At 35.3% G+C, this 12,682-nt stretch overlaps 1 protein-coding gene across 1 annotated transcript in view; it reads left to right on the plus strand.

Moving 5' to 3' along the window:
* The first annotated feature begins 693 nt into the window (after positions 1-693).
* Positions 694-12,682, plus strand: part of LOC134529678 (sodium/bile acid cotransporter 7-B-like) — a 57,741-nt gene continuing 45,752 nt past the window's right edge. The window contains exons 1-2 of the mRNA XM_063364024.1: positions 694-955; positions 9,074-9,293. Coding sequence (XP_063220094.1) covers positions 865-955; positions 9,074-9,293 — 311 coding nt within the window. The 5' untranslated portion in view covers positions 694-864. The remainder of the gene's footprint in view (positions 956-9,073; positions 9,294-12,682) is intronic.

Raw genomic sequence — 12,682 nt, forward strand, 5'->3', positions numbered from 1 at the left:
CAGTTTATTATAAATGAACAAAAACAAGGTGTGATTCCGTCTGAAATATAATTACTCCATACTGAGGAAACTTATAACAGATACAAGAAAATATTAACGTACAATATTAATTACATTCTTAAACAGCTCTCAGGTATATTCAAAAAAAATTAATTGGCCGGCCGTACATGAAATTATCAAAAGTTTCATTTACTAGAAATACATAAACGAATAAAAAAATACAAAATATGTTTAAACGATCCCAGTATCTATACTTAAAGTCCAGAAATCCCGCGATTACGCGGCTGGACGCGGTTGATTTCTTCATTTCAAAGAAGATTTAAAAGAAGAAATAACTATTACACTTTGTACTACGCAGACGGACTAAACTACTTAAAAAGAATTATAGGGATAGCAACCCTTATTTAGGCGACTACATAGTCGGTTGCGGCCGGACGGAAGTCTTGCAACACCAGACTAACAAAGTGTAAATCGCCCTTTAGTAACCATATTATAGAGCAAATAAAATTTCCAAAAATAATTTAAATTATATAAAATTAGAAAAAAAAAACGTGTCGAAATTCCTAATTTCCGGCACAAGAATAAAAGTAAGTTGCCAGTCCTGTCTATATGATCGTGCTCCTGACAATTCCTAACTTCATGATCAAATTAATATCGGTTGTCATAGCCAATTGTCGGGTGTGACAGTCTCATTTATTTTACTTCTCTTTGGTTGAAATATATGTAAACATAATAATTTTCTTGTGAACTTTCGTTTACCATTTTCGGCCTGCAGGAAACAAATATTTTGTAAGAGGACAGTGCTGAATCACACAAACTCGTGTTGAGAAACAGTTGATACCAGTTCGGTGGCTTACGGTCAAGATGAAAGAATGGTTACAGAGATGCTGGGTTATACCCGCTTTGTTACTGATGAACTTGGTAACGATGTTTTTGCCTCAGCCAAGCCAGACAAGTAAGTAAGGTGTTTATTTGTGTTATATTTTTCAAGAAAATGCAACTGTATGACTATCGCTTGTCGTATTTTCCTTTATCGGTAATCGTTGACCGGAGAAGCAATTAATGTTTGGTCCAAATTCTCTCCAAGTGCGCGTGTTTTCATACGTTCCTCTGCTTAAATGTCACTAAGAATAGGGTCAAGCAATGATGCCTGAAATTTATGTATTTTAGGGCTAAATATACTTCCTCAAAAAATTAGTTTCACCACTCGTAGCCAAAACATGAACTGCGGGTCATTTTTAGCAACAATTTATGAGGAATTATCCGGACACTAATAGCTAAGCTGACCATGAAAATTAATTTTTTCCTTTTGTTTATTACATTTTTTAACAGCTTTAGTTGAGAGTTGTGATTTTACTTATATCATCAGTCATATGTAGAGGCCTACTTATATTCTGTGACAATTGAAATTGACATAAGATACAAGAAAATATATTTGTTGCTGAAACTGAAAATGCCATACCTACATGTAAAAAATTGTCTAATTGCTTAGCACTCCTTCACACCCATCATACACACACTCCATAATATTTACAAAAATGCGTTTCGTCGTTGTTATTCAAAGGTTGGCCACACCTGGCTTAGGACTTTATTTGAAATAAAATTATTGAAATAAAATTGTGGCACATCCGAATAACAAATTATAAACTCTTTTTTCTTATTTTTTTTTTACATTTTTTAATTATTCTGTTAAAGAGCAACGTCATGGTGTATTATTTCGGTATATGTGACACCATTATTTCCCAGACGCCTGTTCGTGAAAGGAAATTATATTAATAATGATGAATCTAACGTTCAATAAAACTGTGTATACTTTATTGTATTGAAAGCAATTACTGTAGGTACTGACTGTAGGAAATACGGTAATATTAAGCAAGTGTTAAAAAAATTTTTTTTTTGGTCGTTTGAGTGATAAAAAATAATATTAAAGCTTGGTGAAACAGTTTTCATAAAATTAATATGATTGACATATAATAATCTATCGTTTAATTTATACTGAATTGTACAAAAATTAAGGTATTACGTCGATTGGTGTTCATTGACTAAATTTGCGAAATGTGCGGCTGTCTGACCGTATGTCAGTTTAACCTTCTTCTATCTTACGGCGCGTGGATTCCAATGAAGTTGAGAGATTTTCCCCAACAATACCAATTTATTAAAAATATGCAACAAATAATTCTGATCCCAGATTCTCATGACTATCCCCACTACGGGCATAGGCCAGTATTGCCTGGTAGACATTGCCAAACCCACAAATAGAACTGTGTCATTTAACTTGTCTACAATTTCACAGTTCTCAGCATTAGTATCAGTTGTCTACGTATTCTCCCAGTTCCAATCCTGCTGTTCTGGCAACAGTGAACAGCTGCATGCTGTCGTCAGTGAGTGACATTTGAGAATTGGATATCATTGTTACTACTTTAAAGAATGTCAAATCTGAGGCAAGTTACATGACAAGACTATAAATTATCAGTATTATTATAAGACTATAAATTATTAATGAATGAATTCGTGCTGAACTTCTTGTCGACATAACGGTCGTTTGAGACATTGAGAGGTGACGAAATGAGAAGGGAACATTGATTGAATGAATGTCTGATAAAGGGAGGTAGCACTCCGAGAAAAGCCAGCCGGATTTCGGCAACGACCACCACATTACCCATTTGGAAAAACAAACCGAGTTTTTGACCCCAACCGGGAACCTTTTTTTTCTTTCGTTAGGTTTATACTTTGCCAATTCAGATGTTATTGTGTAGGTACTACCTATGAATTTATTTCTGAATTTATAGTTTTATGAAATTATTTAGTTAAAAATGTTCATTATAATTTTTATTACCTACTTTTTTAAATTTTGATTTTTTTTGTAACTGGTCGTATGTATGTGCCTTTTGCAGTTTGTAAAGCGATAATTTAGATCATTGTTCAATAAAAACTCGCATCCTAGGATTCTAACCCAGAACTCCTCGTTCCTAAGGCTAATGCCACACTGAGCGTTTCTGTCGCTGCGGTAAAACTATTGGCAGTGTTGTTTTTATTTTTATGAATATTATCTTGACCGTTCTTCATTGAGTGCACAATCAGGCCTCTCAAGACTGCACTAGGTAACTTTATAAAAATAAAACATGTAAATGATTGATCTAGAAGTAATCCCCGAGTATAAACTGGCATACGCTCCGATTCAAAAGGGAAGTGAGTGAGACACCGGCCCGAGTCGATGAAGATCAGCAAATATACAGATATATATATATATGTTCATAAAGATTTGAAATCCACGAATCAAATACTGCGATCAGGCAACTCCACCAGATCTCATTCAATCGCTATGGACTGGAAACATTCTTGGTTTAAAGTACATCCAGGATGGACTCCGAATTCCTATACATACTTTGGTTAATGTATGTATATTACTCAATGATTGCCCACTAGAGAGAATTTTAAACCTTGATAGAGTGCCTGTGCTTTAATGCTTCTTTTGAGGAACGTTTATTATTGATTTAGTCTTTCACATAGGTAAATAGAGACCCGGAAATTGCGCATATTCGTTTGGCGTCAGTGTAGAATTGAAAGCTTTATGTTAACTCTAACAATGTTTGCTTTTACATTGGCTGATTTTGACGTGACAAGTCTAATAAATCAATAAACGCCGGCTGCACTCACGAAAAAGTGTCCCGTTACGCTCATTGTACGCTTCCGCCGCATCTATCTCTCTTCCACTCGATTTGACTTTTAAATCATGTTTTCGTCGTTTGAATTATTAATATTATGTAATTTAACGATCGTCCACCGATTTTCAGCACAATCGGTACGGTTATTTAAAAGTAATGTTGAATTTTCAAATACGTTTTTGTACGAACAATGGTGTTTTACAGTTACACATAATAATTCAAATTACACCCGGGATCTTTTTCACAAAGTTTAAAAAAATATTGTAACACATTATAAATAAGTTTGGTGTATTTGGGATGCCTATTTGTTATAAAATCGTATTATAAAAACGAAATAGTATTATTCCCCTACGGTGCTGCCATCTACGGTGACGGACGCGAACCGAACGAATCGCGCTATCTATCAGCTTCCACGGCAACCAGGCACTCGTTAATACATATTTTCCAAGCACTCGTTAGTACATATGTTCCTTTGTTTATCGCGAGGGGCGTTATTATTAATGAATTATAAATAAAATTTCGTACCCGGGGCCACAATTGCATATCTTTTTGAGCACTGGAAGACATAAAAACGTAAAATAATATCGACGAATTTTAATCTCGGCCCCAGCGCACCATGAGCGTCTGGGTTGGAGATTAAAGCCGAAATTCTTTCTTAAACTTACTTATGCTTATTTTATTAACTGCAAGGGCATTTTTATTAAATTCTACGTTTAATTTCACGACGAACAAAATTCGTCGTTAAATGTGTAGGCCTAATTGCGAAAAAGCGTAAAACATTCTCGACGATCTTGAAGTTAAATAGCAAACATTATAAAAGTCATAGTTAAAATAATCTCTTCGTTAAAGTAATAAATATATTTGAATTGATGAGTGCAAATAAAAGTAAATTTATAAATTAAATTGTAGATTTCATTTCACTCCTTCTTTGTATCCATACAAAATAGTGATAATTCAATAAAATTATTCAATTTTATTCATAAAAGTATGCAATCATTTCATCAATGTTTTGTTATGACGTTGTCACGTTAAACTATCGTCCGTAAACCGACTTTACAGACAACCAATTTTTTTTTTATGAGATTTGTTTTTGTCCTTGTTAGTTGGTTTGCTTGCTGCTCTCCCAGCTGGGCGTCATTGGTTTACGTTCGCAGAGGAGCGTGTCCAAATAAACTGTAATATAATCATGGACACGGTGCGAGAGTATGACATTTTTAATTCCAACTTGCGAACAAATGATTCCGCGAAATTGGCATACCTCAACACATAAACGATGGGCTAATTATTGAATCACGTCAAAATTAATTATTTTTTTTCAGTTCTAGCCTACTGTGAAATAAATCAACGAATTATTCCAATTTCTATTCGTGAGCCAGCATTTTGTGAAAATGGGGTAAAATATAACATTATTATATTATATATATTATGCATATATAGGTTTTTATAGTTGCATTTTTAAAGAAAATTGATCGTCACATTAAAATCTCAGAAAATAGTACCTATACTTCCAGAACTCCAAAGTTTACTCATAAAAATTTATATAACAATTTTGCTTAAGAAAATAAAATTGAAGAAGTATTATTTGTTGGCCGGTCTAAGCCCTGGAGTCGGAGTGTAGAGGCGGCGCCGGGGTTCGCCATCTTGGATTATGACGTCAATGCGGGCATATTGGATGACCTTGACCTTTGACCATGACCCTCAAAATTTGCCAAGAATTACCAAATATTACTTAAAATTTCTCAAACGTTGCCAAAAATTCGTCAAATAAGCCAAAGTTTCCAGTAAAAAAAAAAAAAAAAAAATCTCAAAAAATCTGAAGAAAAAAAAACAATTCTCTGTTTCAAAGGTAAAAATGTGCAAAAATTCAAAAATTTTGAATTCAAAAAACGTCAAAAGACTTTTGCCTTAGAAAACAAACTGCCCCCAAAGCGGCATAAATACCCCTTGGGCAAGCCACCCTAACCACTGAGGTTATGACCTCGACCATTAGGATGTCATGGCGGCCATTTAAAATTATAACGTTAAGTAGCAATTTTCATTACGGTAGCCATATTGAATTATGACGTAACGTTGCAATTTTCTTTACGGTCACCATCTTGAAAATCTGTATTTTTAATGCTAGAAAATCAGGAAAAATTTCCAAACTAATAGAATATTTAATATAATAAACTTTTAATTAAAAATACCAGCCATTTTGAAAGTATGACATCATGCTTGCCATATTGAAAATACTTAATTTATAAAAACATATGGACAAAATTTTAAAATTTATGAAACAAATTAAAATAAATGAAATTTTTATTAAAAACGCATTTATGTCATGGAGTCTTCAATTCGGACCGGGCGAGGACAAAATAAAAGGTGGCAGATCCTTCCTCCAAGGAAGCCACCAACAACTGTCTTCATAGCACTAATGCCAAGGTATATATATCGCCAATAGTATGACGTCACGACCGTTATCTTGTTTTCGTATCATGGAGGCCGCCATTATGTTTATGTCTTTGGAGGTCGACAATTTGTTTACGTTTGCTGGAGGACGCCATGTTTGTTTAATTTTTACCCGCTAGAGTGCAGTAATAATTTATTACTGTAGCACCTGCCATCTTGAAATTGGTTGCCATCCTGCAAATTCGTAATTATTTAACTAAAAATTCGGGAGGAATTCCAAAATATACTGTACTGTACTGTACCACCAGCAGAATAGGCTTTAATACCTGCAGTGTTGGCTGCAGAGGAAACCACGAAAAACGTCGTTTTGCCCTTCATGGATAATTCCATGGCTGGTGATTCTTCAACAACTAGCGAGCATCGATGTCGTTAACGTGACAAGATTTTCTCAAACAACAGTAATGTTCGACGACACGAGAACAGACAATGTGCTAAGAATCTGCCTCGCAAAAACGTTGAGCTGTAAAAAAGGGTCGCAAGCAATTTACAAGACATGATACGCTGAAAAGACTCTTGAAGATATGTACAGGTTCTGCTGTGCGGCAAGTTTTGCTAGAACAGCGATTGATGGATTCGCTTAAGAGTACATCAGGATTTGGTACTATAGCAGTTACAACAGCATCTGGTTCGATCTTGAAAGGTTCGTCTTCATCAACTAGACATCCTTGCAGCTACTGCGATACGTCGTTCACATTTTCCCATGATGCACGAAGACATCAGAGAAGCAAATGCATGAAATATCCTTCTCGTATGAAGTTTCACTGCCATGAGTGCCATGTTTGGTTTATGCGTGTTGACAGTTTGAGACGACATGCGAAAAACTGAATAGGTGAAGTCCGTTCACCTGCTGTGGAACTAACTGCAGACATTTCGACTCCTAGTTTTAGGTTGCAGACTTGTATGCGTACAAGAAGGAAAAAAGATGTTCAGAAATCGATTTTGATTACGTCTGGACATGAATATAAGCCTAAGTCTGTGCTTGGTGCATTACAGGTATATGCTAGCTTATTACACTTGGCTAAATCTGTATTTCGTGTAATGTTGAAAGACTACCATTATCTAAATACATTTAGTGAGTCAAAAGACGTGTGTACATTACTTTATGATATACAGTAGAACATAATCAGCTTACAGATGAAGTATCTACGTAAGGATCTTTAAAATATAACTTATGGCTGGAATGTGTATACAGCAAACCATTTCCTCTCGAGGACAAAGTGAAGAAAAGCTAATCAAAGACAGTGAATACACTCATTTACAATTCCAACGATGCGAAGCAGTCTGTTAAACACAACATAGCGAAACTCTGTCGGGACGAAAAAGTCTAAGTAGGTAAAGGATCTGGCTGGTCTCTGTCTTCAGTAAACCTTTAGAGGTAAGAATTAGTCAGGTCAATCCTATGCAGAAAAAACAATGTTTATTAGATTGCTAACTTCAGGTAATTTTCCTGTAGCAGTGTAGGATTTTGTAATACATTTTTTGTTTGTAATTTTGTTGTTTTATTTCATCAACCTGTCAGTTTTATGTTTTTTATTTAATAAACTTTTTATTGCATTACCAAGAATTGTGGCAAGAACAGAAATCCGTCGATTCAATCAGTAAGTAAATGAGTTATTTTTTTGATGATTTTTGAAATTTTTTCCTAATTTCTATATTACTTATTACTCATTTTCAAGATGCTGGGCATAGCGGCTTAATGGAGCCTGGTAGATGAGGAATTTAAGCTTCTTTTAGGATTTACCACCATATTTATTAAAATAAATATTTTTTTAAATAAAATAAATTTTTTTTTGCATTTATAAAGTATCGAACTAAGGACAAGAATCAATCAGTATATCGATTACAGATTTTTTGATGAATTTTAGAATTTTTCCCGAATTCCTAGTTAAATAATTACAAACTTTCAAGAAGGTGGGTGCCACAGTAATAAATTATTCCTGCACTCTAGCGGATAAAAATAAAACTATCGTGGCAGAAGTGCACTCAAGGAGACGAAAACAAGATAGCGGTTCCAGCAGATGTAAAAAGATGGCTACCTCCAAAAGACAAAAACAAGATGGCGGCCTCCAGCAGACGTAAAAAAATGGCGGTCGTGACTTCATACTCTTGTGTATATATATGCACACACACCTTGGTATTAGTGGTTGGAGGTCAGAGTCTGTCGATGGCTTCCGAGGAGGAAGGATGTGTGTCCAATTTAATTTTTTTCTTACTGGGTCTGTACTGAATACTCCATGACGTAAGTTCGTTTTTAATAAAAATATTATTAAAATTAGAATATTTAAAATATTGTATAAATTTGAAATTTTTTTCCGAATTGATTTTATAATTAGTAAGGATTTTCAATATGGCGGGCATTAGGTCATAATTTAACATTGCTGACTTTTTTTATTAAATTTAATTGTATAACAATTTTATTAGTTTTAAAATTTTTCATGTATTCTAGCATTAAAAATACAGATATGCAAGATGGCTACCGTAACGAAAATTGGAACGTTACATCATAATTTAACATGGTCGCCATGACGCCAGAATCCAAAATGGCGGACATCGGCTCCTGTTCCCCAAGCCGCAGCCAAGCGCAGGACCCTCATTTTATACTACATACTATTGAACTTACGTAAATAAAATTTTGGCCCAAATTAAAGAAAACCAAATAAGTTTTTAATTGCGAACATTAAAAATTGTATAATATTATAAACATATATAGTCATGAACCAATGCGTTATTAGACTAATTTTCACAATATTAAATATATTTTTAAATATGCTCTTTAGACTGAAAGTCTATATCAGAATTATTGGCTTTTATTAAAAATAATTACTGTAAGGGTGTAGACTCGTGTGATTCTATATTTTTACAAATATAGGAATCAAAGTGTAAAATAAAATTTAATTCCAGTTGGATATAATCTGACGATAAGTATCGACGAGTGGGGTTGCGGCGTGGTGCTGTGGCAGTGCTGGAGCACGTGTCGACGGCGGACTACTGGTCGGCGGCGGCGGTCGCCTTCCTGTGCGGCCTGTGCGTGGCGCGCCAGCCCTTCCAGCAAGCGCTGCTGGACCCGGAGGTGCACGTGCTGTGCGCGCTCTACTCGCTCGTGATCGCGCCGCTGTCCGCCGTCGTGGCAGCGCTGCTGCTGCGCGCCGCGGGGCTGTCCGAGGCCGAGTTCCTGCGCGGGTGAGTTCCGCTGCTCCGCGTGACATCTCAGCCCTCGGCCCACGGCATCGGGCGCCACTGATTTCCTGCTGCCATCTGCGCGTATGTCGCAAAACAAAGTTCGCGAACTTTCAAGTATTAAATCAGAGGTTTAATGAATTTTAACAATATGGGCAGTAATTTAATATAGTTACTTGTTGAAAATCGGGTATAAAGCCAAGGTTCAGTACTTTTTAAAGTCTTTTCCGCTTTAATCGGAACCTTTTTATTATATAGTTTAAAATTTCAGTCTGCAAATTGAATAATTCGATAGCCGATGTAGCTGCAACGGAAACGATTTCCAGCAGCGGGTGCGGAAACAACGTGCGTTTCGCAAGTAATGTAGTTGAAAACACACACTCAGCATTATTTTTAAGAGCTCTACGTTAAATTTGTGCCAGAGTTTCGTATTAAAGTGTATTTGCAACATGAGAACACATGAATTTGCTCGTTACCGAGGTTAGAAGTTTATACATCTCTGGCAATTACTGAAAGACTCGCATTTTTACGAGTTAGATGTCTGTGTAATTGAATTTTAAAAGAAAATTGAATGTGAAATTATTTCAGGAAATAGTGAACCTTTAAAACTTTCAAACGTTATGCAAAGGAATTTAAGTAATGATTTTGCTTAAGAAAATAAAACGTAATATTTTATTTTTTTTGGTTGTATTGTTTTTAATTCTATGTTCTTAATTTAATTGTTTGATGATTTCGTTAAAAGAATCATAATAAACATAAAATTTGTTTTATTTAATGCATGAAATATTAATTTCCAGTTTGTATTAAAGACATGCTTTCAGTAAGAGGAATGCAAAATGGCATTAAATATAGTCTAATTGTAAACACAGTTCCTGTCGTTTCTGTGTACGATGGATGTCGGACTATATTGGAGAGGAAATGCATTATTGTAGCCCACTAGGGATTACAATAATCCTTCCAAACTAATCTCTCTGTAATCTTATGTATCTAAGTTGTTGTAATTGAATTATTCTGTCTTTGCTTTTTTTTTTAAAAAAATCCTAGAAGTGAGCACTCCGGACCTCACGTCACTGACCTAACTCTCATTTGCGAAGAATCACGTGATTTATGTATAAATGCACCACTAGTGCAACTTTTGAAAGATCTAAAAGATTTATTAGAAATAACATAATATAAGCAGTATTTTAATTTTTCTTATATTCCATCGACAACACGGCAATTTAACACAGAAAATAAACTGTACTTTTGCAAATATTCATTTACAAAAAAGTAGCCATGAAAAGTTGTATACTGCAAGAAATATATTTTATCTTTGTACAACACATGTCTATGGTTATTTTTGCACATATAAAATACGTTTTTCGGGATAATACTGAATATTTATTTGCGTGTAAATTTATACTTTAATTGGCGTTCCATTCAAACATTATGTTTAAAACATGAAATATAAAATCGAAAATTCAATAAATGGACTTTATATTGTTTTGTTGTGCTTATTAATGTGCGCAGGAAACACCGGAAATCTATTCAGGGAACGGTTTACAAATAACTTTAGCTATTGGAAGTACTGAGAAAAAACACAGCATAAATGCTCGGAGTAAGAATCCGAACTCGATATTACTGCGAACAATATTTTGCAGTCATACAGTTTTGCTTACGTAAGTGTACAAATTTACAATAGGTACCTATAATTTTAAACTAATATTCCGTTTACATTTACACAAAAATACAGTGTACTGGCATTGCATTCCGTTATAAGTCAGGTCCGGGTAACCTCATTGCTGTTCTCAATGCTTCCCGATATCTTTCCACACTAATTTTGGGATGGTTACTGATTTATATTAAGATACCAGCCTACCTGGGCGCACATATGGTGCGCAGACCTTCAGAAGAAATGTTATGATTTGAAAACTGCTCAAGATATCCAAATGGTGTCTGTTTACGACTGCACTTATAGCCCAGGAATTTAAGGTTGTTACCTCGAAAAAAAAAGAAGGTAAATCTGAAAATTTGGTCATTGATACTAAACACCTTGCTGAACAACATACTGAAATTCCCAAATTTTCCCATTTCGGCGTCATAATTGTTTGTGCAATAATGTCGTAAGTCCCCCTAAATGACACAAGGATGCAAATGTACATCCGAAAACTATTTGCATCAACTGACATCCACGGGTATCCATTAAAATTAACCACCGGACCACACAAATGTTATATATAAGCAGACACAGTAATAAAATATACCTGAAGTAAAAATATTATTGATCGAACTTTGACAATTCTTCGAAATCATGGAATTTATGAAAAAAACTATCCATAGGTTAAAAAGTACCGCAAATAACAAAACATAAGTTGCACAAATTTAATTCCTTAAGATTTGAGCTCTTCAACGGTGTATCTCACACTTCTCTGTGACAAACAGTTACCGAGATACGGTGGCTCAAGTACCAGCGTGCGCCATCAGATATGACTCGGACGGAAGGCGGGATGACATTTTCACCCGTCAATATTCTGCTTTTGGTGCTTCTAACAAGCCATTGCTCTAGTAAGATATAAACAGCTTTGTTATACTGTGCAGGGGCGCAACAACAGGGGGGCCAATGGTATTTTGCCCCCCCCCCCCCTGAAACCTTGAATTGGGGGCAAACGGGGGCAAATAAAGTGCTGTGTAATCAATTTTTTGATAATAAAACTGCTTAAATAGCACCATTTTCCACCTTGAAATACAACTTTTCCCGGGGGATGACCCCCCCCCCCACCCCCAGCTTCAATAGGGGGGATCGATGATTCTTTATAAAAAAAATAATTGCCCCCCCCCCCCCTTTGGAAATTTAGTTGTTGCGCCCCTGATACTGTGTAAGTAATTTTACATATGATTTAATTATTTACTACATTTATGATATTAAAAATATGTTCCTGCTTCTCAAAAAACATATCGTACGATGTTATACTCTGTGTAGTCATTTTTAATTCAGGTTTTTTTTTCTTTGTAATGTCATGCACTATAACAAATTCTTTATTGGCATCATAAGAAATCTCAAATAACGAGAAACAATAACACAGAAACATAGTTTTTGTTCACATACCTCAGATAACTATTTAAGATCTGGGTCGTCATTGATGTCTTCAGCTACATTCCTATAACTTCTACCTCTACAGCGTGCCAAATCATAAAGCACGGAAGGCCAGCAATGCGGCAGGAGCACTTTGATCCACACTCAGATCTACATGCACATGAGATGAGATGTAGAAGTTTATCGGGAGCTGGTGGTAAGTCACTGGTAATCGGAAGAAGTGTTTGTTGAACCTCACGCCAGCCCTAGTTGGTTGGTGTTTAAGTATTACCCAGCCAATCCTGGACCTATAATGCAGGGTCAAAATATGATCAGTTGA

The sequence above is a fragment of the Bacillus rossius genome, chromosome 1 (genome assembly GCF_032445375.1).
Source record: "Bacillus rossius redtenbacheri isolate Brsri chromosome 1, Brsri_v3, whole genome shotgun sequence".
Lineage (NCBI taxonomy): Eukaryota > Metazoa > Arthropoda > Insecta > Phasmatodea > Bacillidae > Bacillus > Bacillus rossius.